Below are 18,624 nucleotides of genomic sequence, written 5' to 3'. Positions count from 1 at the left end.
ACTATATGAAACAGGCTCCGTACGCAGACACGACACGTGTGTGGCAATTTCAACTTTCAATTTCCACACACACACACACACACACACACGCACACAAATGCTACTTCTAATCGATTCTGATTGTTTTATCTGATAGGGCTTGCTGGGAGCTACCAAACTTAACACATAAATATTCTGAAATTCATTAGGCCTTATGAAAATTTCTCCAAAAACATGAAAATACTACTTCTCAAGGCATTTTACAGTGGATTTTCATTATATTTGTTTTATCTGATTATAGGGCATTGTAGGAGCTATCAAACGTCTACACAGAATTCTGAATTAATTATGTTAATTTATGCAAATTTATGTTAGTCATGGGATCTACACGGAGGGGACAACGCCCCATGTAATTTGCCGAATCACTTATGAAATTGTGTTGTTTTTGTTTCTAATCCAAAGAAACAAAAAAAAAAAGTACCAGAACAAACAATATAAAACTGTCACACGTACTTCGGCGGCGTGGTCAACGGTGGTAAGACTTGTGGTCACGGTAGGCCTATCTATTATTGCCTCTAAAAATCTGTAAGAACGAGTGAGCGGCAGAGGTGTAGATAGGGGGGGGGGGGTAGAAGTATCGTTTTGCCCCAATAATTTCGGGAACTTAAAAATTCATAAAACGCTTGTCTCGAACGGGTGCGTTGAGCGCTCCGCTCCGCTCCGCTCCACTCCGCGCCGCACCCGTTCGAGATAAGCCTCTCTAAAGAGCTTTCATAACACCAGTTTAACCACAGTTAGTGCCAATACCCGTAACCATGGCGTAGGCATTTCTTTTGAGAGACTTTTGACACCGTGATCACTCGTGGCTAGGAATCTTTGAACGCTGTGGAGCTTTAGTTTTACTTCCTATTTTGTTTCCTCAAAAATGAAGCGGGATCACCATTTTTTTCTTTTACATGATAAATCACTGTTGTGTCGATCTTCTTATTGCAGGGCTTGCAGCGATGAAAATGGATATCATTTGAGGGCGGAAACATTATTCCTCCCTGTATTCATATTCACTCGACGCATGTACCAGGAAATTGCAGTGCGCTATTACTGAAAAAGTGATTTCCGGCTGGCGATTTGAGTGCGAGTGAGGATCCGATTATTTGAAGTCCAGTGATTGACCGTCTTCATGATTCTGCCACTTAAAGAAACAAGCGAAATCTGAAACGGTTGTGTCGCGGATTGTGTATTTCACGCTCGCTCAAAATCAGATATGGGTGCTATGTGTAGCTTGTTTGAAGAACGCAGGTGTCAGTTTTATCACAAGTAAAAATTAGGCTTGCGCCTGATTTTGTTTAAACAAGTTGAACCTTCCTCGTCCCCTGTCTTCTGTTTGTTACACCAATTACTTCGTAAATTTTGATGACGAAACGGCTTGTTGCGGAAAACGTACTGATTTGTGAAGTAAATGTATTAAAGTGGTCAGTTCTTGAAGGAATATGAGGAATCATTGTTAAACTAACATTAATGGAACAATTCCGACCAGAATCCATTATGCCCACCTCCGGCACCATTTATAGTGCTGTTAAACAGTCTATTATCATGCATCGCTAACCGCCATATTTTTTATTTCGAACATTTTGTGGCAATAATAATATTATACACTGATGGTTCCGTGTGACATTCTTCGACAATGTCGACTCAGTCACCACTTTCCATTACGAGCACGCTTATCATACTCGTTGTGATGGTCATTGCTGCTATTACCAACATTTTAGCTTTGATCGTGATCTCTAGAGCGCGTCTTGAGAAAAAGAATCGTTCCAAGGAAAATGTACCGGCGTTCCTCGTGAAATCTATGGTTATCGTTGATCTTCTGAGCGCTCTGGGGACAATAGTTGAGAAGCTACTCGCATTCATGTTTGGAGTAACTGCCATCATGTGCAACTTGTTATTTGCTTCGATGTTGACGATGTCGTTTTCATCTGGATTCATCAATATTCTGATGTCGCTGGAAAGGAGTATCGCCTTTTGCGCGCCATTCTTCTACTTGAAGAGCGTGACGATGCGCAGGGCGAAAATAGCAACATTCTCATTAATCACTGTTGCGACGGTCATCGGAATACTGCCCGTATTGGGCGTTGGTAGCTACGTTCGCCTCAATGTGGAGGTCGACGCCTCTCGTGGAAATGTTAGCCGACCTGAATGCGGCATGCCAACCGGGCCTACATCAGAGCCCCGGGAAATACCATTCATCGTGATATTTTTCTCCACAGGCGCAGCCATGTTTCTGATTTTGCATGTTTGCAACGGAGTCGTGCTGTGGCAGCTGGTAAAACTGACTCGAGCTAAACCCGTCATGGCGTCGACGAGTTACGGAGACAAAGGACAGCGCGCATCGGCCAAATTGACGCGAAACCCAGAAATTCGACTTGCGCAGATGGTTTCCGTTGTGTCTGTGATCTACACCATTTCTTCACTTCCATTTTTCGTAATGTCACATTCTTCTTTCCTCACATATATTATCAATAGCATTTAAAACTGCTGGTACCAAGTTTTACTCAGTTGACAACCACTGAAACTTAAAGTAGGTGTGAGTGGTTTGTTGTTCTATCTGTTTCATTTTCTCCAAGTACGCCATGTGTAGTATATCAACGAGTGAAACGCAAAGTACGCAAACCGAGTGAAAAATCCAAATCAATAAAGCACTAATCATTCCCGTAACATCGATGGCCTTAATAGACTGCTGTCTCTGATTACAACATTCAAAACAAACCAGCGAAATTGTATTCTTTAATAATAAGTTATAAGAGAGGTAGAAGAATTAAAGAGAAGAATACCATCTCGAGCAGAGCTTGAATTGAATGTCACATTTTCAAAATAATGATTGCCATCCGAGCACACTTGATAGAATGATACGACAGATGTAATCAGGCTCTGACATTAATTTTCTTATACATTCCGTAGGCCTATAGTGTATTAGAGAATTGAGTGTTCATGTAGGCTTATACTACACTGCCCTTGTTAATGATAATACATTATCATTTCATTTCATTTCATATTCCACACAAATCATAAAGTGTTGTATTCACAAAATCCATCCATGACAATGTTAAGTAACACATAAGTCAAAAGTTCAGCATTTAAATACAAATAACATTTACATGACACAAAGCAAAAATTGCATGGTCACATTCAATATAATTATGAGTGATAAGTAAAACACATGTTAAGTGTAATTTAAACATTCTGAGTTCCTTTCTGTATGGTCGAGCTCACAAAAACATGCATGGTATCTGTTCCCCGAAAATAGCGAAACTTTGAAATGCCATAATGTCCTTATTTTTCATCCGATTTTAACAAAATTATACCGTTGAACTTGTAATATTTTACTCTTTCTTATCAGACTAACTTATATTTGTACTGGATTTCCCCTTAAAGCATGTACACTCAATAGGACTGTTTTCAATGGGCTCTGGAGCGTAGTAAGAAGTCAACATAAAAACCGTTTCGAACGTACATAAAAAAGTGTAAGTCCGAACATATATTTCATTAATTACAGAAAATTACAAAATTCTAAAGTTACACATGTTTATTTTGAAAAACAACAAAAACTTGCTTTGCATTGAGATTTTGCAGTATGCTGTCATTTAAGGTTTTATCATACGGTAAGATTAGAGTGTTTTAGGTGTTTTTTTTTCGGACGTATATTGAAATAATGCATGAAATAAAAGTAAAGAAGACAACATAAATTGGAACTTTCACATTCTCTACCCTATGGATGTGGAAAAAGTGATTCATTACCTTAGTATGAAATGATGTAGTGAGTTGAAAAGCTTTCTTTTCCTTCACAAAAACCCCAAATCAAATAGTGCATTCTAAAAGAAGTTCCAGAGCAGTTGTGAAATTGTTTCCTTTTAATCACTCTTGAGACCTTGATCTTGATTAAGTGCATTTCTAATTTACATTTTTGAAAAGTTTGAACAATTTCCATCAAAATGATATATAATTGATTTTGTGCTGATATTAATTTCATTTTGAAAATTTGACTCTCTGGTTAACAAATTTATGGAATTGCCCTTTACGGAATCTTTCGGGAAATCAATCGAATATAGATGGGTGCTTCAAAAAACCTCCCCTTTCCTATTTTCCTTGTAGGTTACTATTCAATATACGTGTCAAGTGAAATTTCCTCCTCCGTGCAGACTTCCTCCTTTGAAAAAAAAAAAGTAGAAACACAAAATTTACTAAAAACAATGTACGCCAAAGCCACCACCACCAAGAATAATTAAAGGGATGGTATAATTTTGGATGAGATGGGGCTTTAGGTTTTTACCTTTTTAGTGAGATAACGAGAAACATCTTATGAAATACGAAAGAGCATAATGATCTGAAGAGGAATTAAAAGTTTATTTGATGGATATTGATTTTGAAGGGGCTGAGATATCTAAACAAATTGATCCCAATCAAAGGTGGAACCCAACTTCTTATTTAAGGATTGTTTTGTTTTACTCTGCTTTAGGATATCTCAGCTATTTCAAAACCGATTTTCCTCAATTAAATTTTGAATTTCTATTAAAATGTTCTTTAACTTTTCATAAAGCGGTTTTCTAAGTATCTCGCAAAGAGTTAACAGCTGAATCATCATCTCAATCAAAACTATACCATCCATTTAAACGCCTCATTTTCTCCACAAATGTGTTTGAGGTACGCGACGGTCACGACCTCATTATGACTCCAGTTCGGAGTGGCCGAAAGGGCTGAAAGGAGTACAATAGAACCTCGATTATCCGGCCACGTCGGGACCAGCAGGCGTCCGGATAATCGATTTGGCCCGATATTAAAAAGAGATATGAAATACAGCACTTTCTAGCGTGTTACTGCAAATTTACTAATACTATCATCATGTTCATTATCTGCATGGCATTGTCATGTTTCATACTGCATAAGTTGATAAGGAAATATAACGACATAAGTAAATATCCCTTCATCTATAGTGTATTTGATTGATATTGACAACGAAATCGATACTGTGACTTGTCGAATACGGCCACTGCTTTGTGCTGTAACCACTATATACTGTGCACTCAGTGCCATATCCAGTGACAAGCGCGACACCAGTCATTAACATCGTCTCACGAATTGACTTAACGTTACGGTCAGCTGCGATGAATGGAATGTGTCCCGTAGTGTATTCGCACGCTGATTGTTTAGCGTTTGTTATTTGACACTGAAAATACATGAAAATATTTAAAAGAATGTCAGCCAGTCGCCGTCAGGATATCAGAGAAGCCGAATAATACATGACCAGATAATCGAGGTCCTACTGTATTACTTTTCGAGCTGCTCACATGGCCATGAAGTAAATGCGAAAGAGCAACAGAACTCATGGATATAAAAAAGGTATAACAAGTGGAAGACGCTCATTCCCTGCATCGATGTCATTTTGTCTTGCGTGGAGTCGCGAAGTTCGACGAGCAAAAATGGAGGTTTTTCGACGAGTTTTTGGCCATGCTGAAGATTCTTAGTCACCAAAACACCCACAAATAACATGGGGCCTATTACAACAATCTGCAAGAACGTCCGAAGGTTGGCAGCAATTCCTGGAATTGTAGCTCTCTTTAGGGAGGGATCCTTTCATCATGTTCATTCCCTTAAGTCTTGTCAAGAAGGTATTAGACTCACCTGCAGTACCTCGTTAATGTTATGAATCGTGGTTCCGCTATCGCTTGCAGAAAAGACTACGAAACTCATGATGTTACTGCAGGACAAACAATGTAAAGAAAATACAGGTCATAAAGATACTTCAACACAACTTCATTTCTTATGTTGCATAATGAAAGATAAATCTTTCAAAAAGCAAGGGTAATACTGTATTGCCCTTATTATTTCAGTAAACAGTCGAATAATAAAGCAATGTATAGTTTTCATTAAAAAAAAGCCTTAAATGTTTATTTTTAAAAAATATATAGCCAGATATCATTTCCCTTTAAGAGTTCAAAAAAAGAACATCTCTAAAGAACTTTCATACCACCAGTTTGACCACCAGTTAGTACCAATACCCGTAACAATGGCACAGACATTTCTTGTGAGGAGGACACCGTGATCACTCGTGGCTAGGAATCTTTGAACACTGTGAGCGTTAATTTTACTTCCTACTTTGTTTAGTCAAAAATGAGGCGGGATCACCATTTTTTTTTTCTTTTATATAACAAATTACTGTTGTGTCGATCGTCTTATTGCAGGGCTTAGAGCGATGAAAATGGATATCATTTGAGGGCGGAAACATTATTCCTCCGTGCATGCATATTCACTCGACGCATGTAACCAGAATCTGCAGTGTGCGACTTTCCGGTTGGCGATTTGAGTGCGAGTGAGGATCCGATTATTTGGAGTCCAGTGATTAACCGCCATTTAAAGAAACAGGTGTCAGTTTTATATAAGTGAAAATTAAGTTGAAATATCCTCGTCCTCTGTGTTCTGTTTGTTACACCAATTAGGCCTACATCGTAAATTATTAAAATCATATATAACGAAACGGCTTGTTTGCGGGAAACATACTGATTTGTGACGTGAATGTAGTAAAGTGGTCAGTTTTTGAAGGAATATAATGAATCATTGTTTATCTCACGTTAATGGAACAATGCCGACCAGAATCCATTATTTCCACTATGGGCGCCATTTAGTGCTGTTAAACAGTCTATTATCATGCATCGCTACCCGCCATATTTTTTGGTTTCGAACATGTCGCAGTAATAGTAAACTGATAGTTCCGCATTGACATTTGTCAACATGTCGACTCGGTCACCATTCCCCCATAAGGGGTCGCTTATCATACTCGTCGTCATGATCTTTGCTGCTATTACCAATATTTTAGCTTTGATCGTGATCTCTAGAGCAAGTCTTGAGAAAAAGAATCGTCCCAAGGAAAATGTACCGGCGTTCTTTGTGAAATCTATGGTTATTGTTGATCTTCTGAGCGCTCTGTTCACAATATTTGAGAAGGGACTCGTGTTCAGGTTCGGGGATACCGATATCATGTGCAACTTCCTGTTTGCTTCACTGTTGACGATGTTCTTTGCGTCTGGATTTATTAATATTCTGATGTCCTTGGAAAGGAGTGTCGCCTTTTGCGCGCCATTTCTATACTTGAAGAGCGTGACGATGCACAGGGCGAAAATAACATTATTCTTGTTGATCACTGTTGCGACGGTCATCGGAATACTGCCCGTATTGGGCGTTGGTAGCTACGTTCGCCTCAATGTTGAGGTCGACGCCTCTCGTGGAAATGCTACCCGACCTAAATGCGGCATGCCAACCGGGACTCGATCAGAGCCCGGGGAAATACCCTTCATCGTGATATTTTTCTCCACGGGCGCGGTCATGTTTCTGATCTTGCATGTTTGCAACGGAGTCGTGCTGTGGCAGTTGCTAAAAATGACCCGAGCCAAACCCGTCATGGCGTCGACGAATTATGGAGACAAAAGACTGCGCACATCGCCCAAATTGACCCGAAACCCCGAAATTCGACTTGCGCAGATGGTTTCCGTTGTGTCTGTGATCTACACCATTTCTTCACTTCCATTTTTCGTAATGTCACAATCTTCTTTTCTCACGTATATTATCAATAGCATTTAAAACCCTGGTACCAAGTTTTACCTCAGTTGACAACCATTGAAACTTAAAGTAGGTGTGAATGGTTTGTTATTCTTTCCGTTTCAGTTTTCTCCAAGTATGCCAGGTGTAGTACATCAACGAGTGAAACGCAAAGTACGCCAACCGAGTGAAAAATCCAAATCAATAAAGCACTAAATCATTCCCGTAACATCGATGGCCTTAATAGACTGCTGTCGCTGATTACAACATTCAAAACAAACCAACGAAATTGTATTCTTTAATCATAAGTTATAAGAGATGGAGAAGAATCAACGAGAAGAATACTAGTACCATCTCGAGCAGGGCTTGAATTGAATGTGACATTTTCAAACTAATGATTGCCATCCGAGTACACTTGATAGATACGACAGATGTAATCAGGCTCTGACATTAATTTTCTTATACATTCCGTATAGTGTATTAGAGCAAAGAGTGTTCATGTCGGCTTATACTACACTGCCCTTGTCAATGATAATACATTATCTTTTCATTTCATATTCCACACAAATCATACAGTGTTGTATAATTACAACATCCATCCATGACAATGTATGAAAGTAACACATAAATCATAAGTTCAGTATGTATATACAAATAACATTTACATGACACAAAGCAACAATTGCATGGTCACATTCAATTCATGAGTGATAACTAATTAAGTGTAATTCAAACCATGGACCTACTTGTAGGTCCATGTTTAAACATTCTGGGTTCCTTTTTGTAAGGTCAAGCTCACAAAGACATACATGTTGACGGTCGCCCCCCCCCCCCCAAAAAAAAAAGAGAGCGAAACTTCAAAATGTCATAACTTCCTTAGTTTTCATCCGATTTTAATCTTATACTTCTTATCTTATACTTATACTTTTTATCTTATACTGTATTTGGACTGGATTCCCCCTTAAAACATGTACACTCAATAGGACTGTTTTCAATGTGCTCTGGAGCATAGTAAGAAGTACTGTTTCGGACGTACATAAAAAAAAAGGTGTACGTCCAAACATATTTTTCATTAATTAGAGATAATTACAAAATTCTAAAGTTACATATTTCAAAACAACAAAAACTTGCTTTGCATTGAGATTTTGGAGTTTACTGTCATTCGTTTTTTTATGTAAGATTAAAGAAGGTGTTTTTGTTTTTTTGTTTTGTTTCGGACGTTTATTGAAAGAATGCATGAAATAAAAGTAAAGAAGACAACATAAATATATTGGAACTTTCACATTCTCTACCCTATATGGATATAGAAAATGATTCATTACCTTCATAATGATGTAGTGAGTTGAAAACCTTTATTTTCCTTTACAAAAACCCCCAAGCAAATAGTGCATTATAAAAGTAGTTCAATTAGAGCAGTTGTTAAATGGCTTCATTTAAATCATTCCTGTGATCTTGACCTTACTTAAGTGCATTACTTGTAATTCACATTTTTGAAAAAATCCGGTAGGCGTCCGGATAATCGATTTGGCCCGATATTAAAGTGAGATAGGTCAAATACGGCACTTTCTAGCGTGTTACTACCAATTTACTAATGCTATCATTATGGTCATTATCTGCATGGCATTGCCATGTTTCATACTGCATAAGTTGATAAGGAAATATAACGACATATAAGTAATATCCCTTCACTTATTGTGTATTTGATTGATATTGACTGACAACGACATCGATACTGTGACTTGTCGAATACGGCCAATGCTTTGTGCTGTAACCACTACTGTGCACTCAGTGCCATATCCAGTGACAAGCGCGACACCGGTCATTAACATCGTCTCACGATTACAGTCCGCTGCGATGATTGGAATAATATGTCCCGCGGTGTATTCGCACGATGATGGTTTAGCGTTTGTTTTCTTTTAAGGGAGATTTGACACTGAAAATACATGAAAATATCTCAGAAAAGGAATGTCAGCCAGTCGGCGTCCGGGTAAAGTGGAGCCGAATAATACATGACCAGATAATCGAGGTCCTACTGTTTCACTTGTTGAGCTGCCCACATGGCCATATATCCGAAATCTGAGCAACAGAACTCATGGATATTATTTTGATGATGGCTGGCGAGGGAGGGAACATACCGAATGTTCCACCCGAAGGATTTGAAATGCTATTGAGGGAGGTTATAAGTCCTGAGACGAACGGGTGGAACGTTTGGTACATGTTCCCGACAACAAAAGTCATCATCTGTTATATTATATGGGTTAGTCAAATTACACACTTTCGTACGCATTACAGTAATCGGTCATCTGCTTTTTCACACTGCATATAATAGGCAAATTTATCCTATCGATTGCGTGAAAAATATGATCGTTCAATCGTTTGGTATTGTTTGTCATTTAACGTGAAAATGTTTTCCCATGGGAGATATTTACAAAAATTAATGTTCTGCCCATGGGCGAACACAACCAATGTGCCTCCATCACGTGACTGTGTTTATCCAATCACTAACCGGTATTTGACTAACCCATTTAATAAAACAAAATGTACCAGCTGTGTTGCGGATTGTGTGTCTGACGTATGCTCGTTCCATGCCAGAGATACAATTATTTGTATAGCGTGCTTGAAGCAGGCAGGAGTATTATAAGTAAACGTTACGCTAGAGCCTGATTTTGTTGAAACAAATTTGAAACATCGTCGTCCTCTGTGATTCGTTTCTTACATCACCTTACTTCGTGAAGTGTTAAATCATATGACGAAACGGCCTGTTGTAAGAAACGTATACCAATTTGTGACGTGAGTACAGTAAAGTGGTCAGTCAGTAAAGGAATATAACAATTCACTGTAGGCATAACATCAATATTATATGGATACATGTCAAAATGAATCCATTATGCCCACCTCGAATGCCATGAAGTGTTGTTAAACAATATGCGTCGCTACCCGCCGCATTTTTTGGTTTCGAACACGTTGGCGCAGTGCGGAAACTGATGGTTCCGCATTGACAATGCGGAAACTGATGGTTCCGCATTGACATTTTTTCAACATGTCGGCTCAGTCACCATTCCCCCATAAGGGGTCGCTTATCACTCTCGCCGTCATGGTCTTTGCTGCTATTACCAACATTTTAGCTTTGATCGTGATCTCTAGAGCGCGTCTTGAGAAAAAGAATCGTTCCAAGGAAAATGTGCCGGCGTTCTTTGTGAAATCTATGGTTATTGTTGATCTTCTGAGCGCTCTGTTCACAATATTTGAGAAGGGACTCGTGTTCAGGTTCGGGGATACTGATATCATGTGCAACTTCCTGTTTGCTTCACTGTTGACGATGTTCTTTGCGTCTGGATTTATTAATATTCTGATGTCCTTGGAAAGGAGTGTCGCCTTTTGCGCGCCATTTCTATACTTGAAGAGCGTGACGATGCACAGGGCGAAAATAACATTATTCTTGTTGATCACTGTTGCGACGGTCATCGGAATACTGCCCGTATTGGGCGTTGGTAGCTACGTTCGCCTCAATGTTGAGGTCGACGCCTCTCGTGGAAATGCTACCCGACCTAAATGCGGCATGCCAACCGGGACTCGATCAGAGCCCGGGGAAATACCCTTCATCGTGATATTTTTCTCCACGGGCGCGGTCATGTTTCTGATCTTGCATGTTTGCAACGGAGTCGTGCTGTGGCAGTTGCTAAAAATGACCCGAGCCAAACCCGTCATGGCGTCGACGAGTTATGGAGACAAAAGACTGCGCACATCGCCCAAATTGACCCGAAACCCCGAAATTCGACTTGCGCAGATGGTTTCCGTTGTGTCTGTGATCTACACCATTTCTTCACTTCCATTTTTCGTAATGTCACAATCTTCTTTTCTCACGTATATTATCAATAGCATTTAAAACCCTGGTACCAAGTTTTACCTCAGTTGACAACCATTGAAACTTAAAGTAGGTGTGAATGGTTTGTTATTCTTTCCGTTTCAGTTTTCTCCAAGTATGCCAGGTGTAGTATATCAACGAGTGAAACGCAAAGTACGCCAACCGAGTGAAAAATCCAAATCAATAAAGCACTAAATCATTCCCGTAACATCGATGGCCTTAATAGACTGCTGTCGCTGATTACAACATTCAAAACAAACCAACGAAATTGTATTCTTTAATCATAAGTTATAAGAGATGGAGAAGAATCAACGAGAAGAATACTAGTACCATCTCGAGCAGGGCTTGAATTGAATGTGACATTTTCAAACTAATGATTGCCATCCGAGTACACTTGATAGATACGACAGATGTAATCAGGCTCTGACATTAATTTTCTTATACATTCCGTATAGTGTATTAGAGCAAAGAGTGTTCATGTAGGCTTATACTACACTGCCCTTGTCAATGATAATACATTATCTTTTCATTTCATATTCCACACAAATCATACAGTGTTGTATAATTACAACATCCATCCATGACAATGTATGAAAGTAACACATAAATCATAAGTTCAGTATGTATATACAAATAACATTTACATGACACAAAGCAACAATTGCATGGTCACATTCAATTCATGAGTGATAACTAATTAAGTGTAATTCAAACCATGGACCTACTTGTAGGTCCATGTTTAAACATTCTGGGTTCCTTTTTGTAAGGTCAAGCTCACAAAGACATACATGTTGACGGTTGCCCCCCCCCCCAAAAAAAAAGAGAGCGAAACTTCAAAATGTCATAACTTCCTTAGTTTTCATCCGATTTTAATCTTATACTTCTTATCTTATACTTATACTTTTTATCTTATACTGTATTTGGACTGGATTCCCCCTTAAAACATGTACACTCAATAGGACTGTTTTCAATGTGCTCTGGAGCATAGTAAGAAGTACTGTTTCGGACGTACATAAAAAAAAAAGGTGTACGTCCAAACATATTTTTCATTAATTAGAGATAATTACAAAATTCTAAAGTTACATATTTCAAAACAACAAAAACTTGCTTTGCATTGAGATTTTGGAGTTTACTGTCATTCGTTTTTTTATGTAAGATTAAAGAAGGTGTTTTTGTTTTTTTGTTTTGTTTCGGACGTTTATTGAAAGAATGCATGAAATAAAAGTAAAGAAGACAACATAAATATATTGGAACTTTCACATTCTCTACCCTATATGGATATAGAAAATGATTCATTACGTTCATAATGATGTAGTGAGATGAAAACCTTTATTTTCCTTTACAAAAACCCCCAAGCAAATAGTGCATTATAAAAGTAGTTCAATTAGAGCAGTTGTTAAATGGCTTCATTTAAATCATTCCTGTGATCTTGACCTTACTTAAGTGCATTACTTGTAATTCACATTTTTGAAAAAATCCGGTAGGCGTCCGGATAATCGATTTGGCCCGATATTAAAGTGAGATAGGTCAAATACGGCACTTTCTAGCGTGTTACTACCAATTTACTAATGCTATCATTATGGTCATTATCTGCATGGCATTGCCATGTTTCATACTGCATAAGTTGATAAGGAAATATAACGACATATAAGTAATATCCCTTCACTTATTGTGTATTTGATTGATATTGACTGACAACGACATCGATACTGTGACTTGTCGAATACGGCCACTGCTTTGTGCTGTAACCACTACTGTGCACTCAGTGCCATATCTAGTGACAAGCGCGACACCGGTCATTAACATCGTCTCACGATTACAGTCCGCTGCGATGATTGGAATAATATGTCCCGCGGTGTATTCGCACGATGATGGTTTAGCGTTTGTTTTCTTTTAAGGGAGATTTGACACTGAAAATACATGAAAATATCTCAGAAAAGGAATGTCAGCCAGTCGGCGTCCGGGTAAAGTGGAGCCGAATAATACATGACCAGATAATCGAGGTCCTACTGTTTCACTTGTTGAGCTGCCCACATGGCCATATATCCGAAATCTGAGCAACAGAACTCATGGATATTATTTTGATGATGGCTGGCGAGGGAGGGAACATACCGAATGTTCCACCCGAAGGATTTGAAATGCTATTGAGGGAGGTTATAAGTCCTGAGACGAACGGGTGGAACGTTTGGTACATGTTCCCGACAACAAAAGTCATCATCTGTTATATTATATGGGTTAGTCAAATTACACACTTTCGTACGCATTACAGTAATCGGTCATCTGCTTTTTCACACTGCATATAATAGGCAAATTTATCCTATCGATTGCGTGAAAAATATGATCGTTCAATCGTTTGGTATTGTTTGTCATTTAACGTGAAAATGTTTTCCCATGGGAGAACTTTACAAAAATTAATGTTCTGCCCATGGGCGAACACAACCAATGTGCCTCCATCACGTGACTGTGTTTATCCAATCACTAACCGGTATTTGACTAACCCATTTAATAAAACAAAATGTACCAGCTGTGTTGCGGATTGTGTGTCTGACGTATGCTCGTTCCATGCCAGAGATACAATTATTTGTATAGCGTGCTTGAAGCAGGCAGGAGTATTATAAGTAAACGTTACGCTAGAGCCTGATTTTGTTGAAACAAATTTGAAACATCGTCGTCCTCTGTGATTCGTTTCTTACATCACCTTACTTCGTGAAGTGTTAAATCATATGACGAAACGGCCTGTTGTAAGAAACGTATACCAATTTGTGACGTGAGTACAGTAAAGTGGTCAGTCAGTAAAGGAATATAACAATTCACTGTAGGCATAACATCAATATTATATGGATACATGCCAAAATGAATCCATTATGCCCACCTCGAATGCCATGAAGTGTTGTTAAACAATATGCGTCGCTACCCGCCGCATTTTTTGGTTTCGAACACGTTGGCGCAGTGCGGAAACTGATGGTTCCGCATTGACATTTTTTCAACATGTCGGCTCAGTCACCATTCCCCCATAAGGGGTCGCTTATCACTCTCGCCGTCATGGTCTTTGCTGCTATTACCAACATTTTAGCTTTGATCGTGATCTCTAGAGCGCGTCTTGAGAAAAAGAATCGTTCCAAGGAAAATGTGCCGGCGTTCTTTGTGAAATCTATGGTTATTGTTGATCTTCTGAGCGCTCTGTTCACAATATTTGAGAAGGGACTCGTGTTCAGGTTCGGGGATACTGATATCATGTGCAACTTCCTGTTTGCTTCACTGTTGACGATGTTCTTTGCGTCTGGATTTATTAATATTCTGATGTCCTTGGAAAGGAGTGTCGCCTTTTGCGCGCCATTTCTATACTTGAAGAGCGTGACGATGCACAGGGCGAAAATAACATTATTCTTGTTGATCACTGTTGCGACGGTCATCGGAATACTGCCCGTATTGGGCGTTGGTAGCTACGTTCGCCTCAATGTGGAGGTCGACGCCTCTCGTGGAAATGCTAGCAGACCTAAATGCGGCATGCCAACCGGGACTCGATCAGAGCCCGGGGAAATACCCTTCATCGTGATATTTTTCTCCACGGGCGCGGTCATATTTCTGATCTTGCATGTTTGTAACGGAGTCGTGCTGTGGCAGCTGCTAAAAATGACCCGAGCCCAACCCGTCATGGCATCGACGAGTTATGGAGACAAAAGACTGCGCGCATCGGCCAAATTGACGCGAAACCCGGAAATTCGACTTGCGCAGATGGTTTCCGTTGTGTCTGTGATCTACACCATTTCTTCACTTCCATTTTTCGTAATGTCACAATCTTTTTTCCTCACGTATATTATCAATAGCATTTAAAACCCTGGTACCAAGTTTTACCTCAGTTGACAACCATTGTTCAAACTTAAAATAGGTGTGAGTGGTTTGTTGTTCTTTCTGTTTCATTTTTCTCCAGGTATGCCAGGGCCCCGTTTTATCAAAAGATAAATTTAACGTTAAATCAAGATAATCTATGATTAACCTCTCATATTAACTCTAAGTCCACTTAATCTATGACTAACTTCCAAATCGACTTTGAGTCCGTTTTATCAAGACACCCAGGGTTGAAATCAACTCCAACTTCCTCCCAAATCAATTATAAGTTTTCTCAACCGCTCCAAATCCATGATAACTTTACAGTTGATAAAATATCAACTCTAACTAAGTAGAGACAGTTAGGTAGACTCAATTGTAAGGCAATTTACAGAAGAAAGATGACCCTCACACTTTCCTAGTCTAGCTGGGGTCTTGTCACAAATGTTTGTCTGTTAACTGTTCACTTTCTCTAACATTTAGTTGCGTTTCTTTCATGTAATTATGGTCTTTTCCTTGCATGAAATTCACGATCGTCACGCATTGCTTACGCGACTGCTGCACGCAAACACCGTAGACGGCAGTCTCAATCCCAGCCTGCGCGCCCGGTGCCTCGGCCCGCCAATCAAGCCATCGCCAGCAAGGGCAATTTAAAGTACGGTAACCGAGTACTCAGTAAATGGAACCGCGTCTGTGTCATAGAGCTCTATATACAGCTCTATGGTCTGTGTGCAATGCATATCTTGCCACAGAACCCATGCGAGCGAGGAAACCAGTGATTTCTGACGTGCGTAGGCCTACGTAGAGCTACTCCTAGTTCGTCAATAGATACTAATTAAGAGTTCAGTAGGCCTATACAGAAAATAAAGAGTTTAATTCTATAGCACCGAGTACGACAGTAACTTAAGATCTAACCAGTGAATATATATAGGCCTAACTAACGTTTAATAGGCGTAAGACGTAAGTAACGTTACACAGCGAGTCGCAAGTACTTACCGTATTCACTGCATGACTAGCGGCGTCTACTTGTTAGAATTTCGACATGTAGACTCGCGATCTACCGTATAAAGCTTACTTAGTATTCTTTACAACGCCGATCTGCGCCGTAGAGGTAAAAACAAGCTACTGCAGTCATCACACTCTCACAAGTTTCCATAATCCTACAGTGCTACACGTAAAACGCTACACACAAGCCTTGAAACAATGTATAGGCCTACTGCCTACACGACCTTCACCACCACCTTGGACAGTCAGTTACTGTAGGCCTACGTTTTTTATATCCATGTCAATGAATACTGCGTGCGACTGAGATCTAATACGAAGTGCAGTGTGCGGGATCTTCACGGTACGCGCGTACGCAGATTTTCGTTGAACTCGAGATGTGCTAGGTCTACCGACCTACCTTTCGTCAATACAACGCAAAACAACGGCATATTTTGCGGTTCTGTTGCAAACATACTGCTACTAGAGCAATTCAGCGGCTGTAGCGCTTATCATACTGCGGCGCACCAGCAGACTACGCTTCCGTGGCCGGCTTTTTTATGTGATTTTGTTGTTTGTTTTGCTCAAAGAGATTTTTCTCCTCCCCACCACTAGAGGGCGGACTCTACAATGGAGTCAGGTGATTTCATGGGGGCCGCCATAGCTCACTTAACAATGGCGGACTTTGCGTACTATGTATACATTTCTACAGCGCGTATTACGCGAACTTCTGCACTTTTACGCGAGTACGCACTTGATTTTGGCTGCTCCTCGGTTGCTCGTTTGCTAGCGTGTTAGCACGAGGGGTGAGCCTACCGTTGCAGCGCAGTCAGACCACCGAACTAAAACATAGTGGAATGCGTGTTCACCCAGGAAATACGCAGCCACCAAAACTTGCTACCACCACCATTTTGTTCCGGCAATTTTTCCTTATATGGAGTGCGGGCTGTGTCTCCGAAGCGCAATTGACCAAAATTTGTACAAACATGCATTGTTACGTCATAATCACTAGCCACTGGACGACGTACTCTTGCTTGCGCGCGTACCAGTGGCCCAGTCTGACCGCGCCTAAGCGTGCACTCCATATAAAGAAAAATTGCCTGAACAAGATGGCGACGCAAGACGGTAATTTGGCTGCACGGTCTCGTGTATGTTGGGAATAGGGACACGCATTCCACTATGTTTTAGTTCGGTGAGTCAGACCGCAACACCCTGAAAAGCCTCCTCATTAATCGTACGCGTATGCATGGACCTTGCGGACATGAATACGTAATGAGCTGGAAGACCATATTTTTAGAGTCCTTGTAAATCTAAAAGACATTACCAATCTTCCTGATTAATACATCGATAAAAAGCTGAAAAGTTGTACTTTGATGACTTCCGACTACTTGAAAGGTTGTGACATATAAAATATACTAAACAAGGAAATTATAAAACATAAAATTTGCATATTTTTCATTTTTCTTAGGGGGTACATTAGAACAATGAAATAAACGTGGACCAAAATCGAAGAGGTATGAAATGAAAGAGGAAATATCATACTATGGAAATATGATGACTTCATGTGGACTGATTATTGGAACGGGTCAGGTGATCGAATAAATCATTGCGTTGTACAGTTAATTTTTGACGAGATTTCAGTTTGCCGCGAATACGCGTTTCTGATTGGTTAATTCCCTCTGAGTGGAGAGTTGAAACAGTTGGTCAGCGCGGAAGGACAGTAAACGTGCGCTGTACATACAGTAATACTCTGTGTGTAGATAAAAGTGTAGGACCCTGTGTGTGTGCGCGTGCACGATGTATACGGGCTCGGGCTGAGATCTCCACGTCAACAACAAGAACAACACTCCACTCTGATCGACAGCTCAACTTTGGCTTGGACTTTGTTTACTCAGCTAGCAGTAACTGTTGCATTAATGAATGGCTCATTATTAATCAATAATAAAAGATCTAAAACTTATTGTGCACACATAGTTCTTTGGGGATCTCTATTGTGAATTACAATAATTATTCCATCTAATTCCACTGTATACATCGCTGAGTAATTTAACTAATGATACCCGGGGAGCGCATGATTATGCATGTATCTCAAATTGCCACTCCATGATTTTCACTCGACGAGACTTTCAATTTTTATAGTTTTCTAAGCGAGGGACCAATTCAGTTCTTACTGTGCTATTATAACAACAATCTTTAGAACGTTGGATATCAGTAATGGGTTGATTCAACTTTGGAACGGGTCGGGTGATCAATAAATAGAAAGCCTTGTCATAATATGTTCTAGGATCGTTTTAAAAAAATGTCGTAGGATGCAGTGATAAGAATAACGGTACCATAAGTTCATTTCACATGGTATAAGCATTAAAAGGTCTGATTAATATCAAATA

The 18,624-nt window shown here is 39.7% G+C and overlaps 2 protein-coding genes across 2 annotated transcripts in view; both read left to right on the top strand.

The window, feature by feature from the left end:
• The first annotated feature begins 1,660 nt into the window (after positions 1 to 1,660).
• On the top strand, positions 1,661 to 2,506 carry LOC140233732 (prostaglandin E2 receptor EP3 subtype-like). Its single transcript, XM_072313833.1, has one exon. It carries the CDS (start codon positions 1,661 to 1,663, stop codon positions 2,504 to 2,506), a length of 846 nt encoding a protein of 281 aa, XP_072169934.1.
• A 12,618-nt stretch (positions 2,507 to 15,124) lies between these two features.
• The window catches only part of LOC140234337 (uncharacterized), a 45,515-nt gene continuing 42,015 nt past the window's right edge, over positions 15,125 to 18,624 (top strand). Inside the window, exon 1 of the transcript XR_011901618.1 lies at positions 15,125 to 15,214. The gene's annotated coding sequence lies outside the window, so the exon portion shown is untranslated. The remainder of the gene's footprint in view (positions 15,215 to 18,624) is intronic.

Source organism: Diadema setosum, chromosome 10 (genome assembly GCF_964275005.1).
Source record: "Diadema setosum chromosome 10, eeDiaSeto1, whole genome shotgun sequence".
NCBI lineage: Eukaryota > Metazoa > Echinodermata > Echinoidea > Diadematoida > Diadematidae > Diadema > Diadema setosum.
Note: the sequence above shows the minus strand (reverse complement) of the source record. Positions and strands in the feature narration are given on the sequence as shown.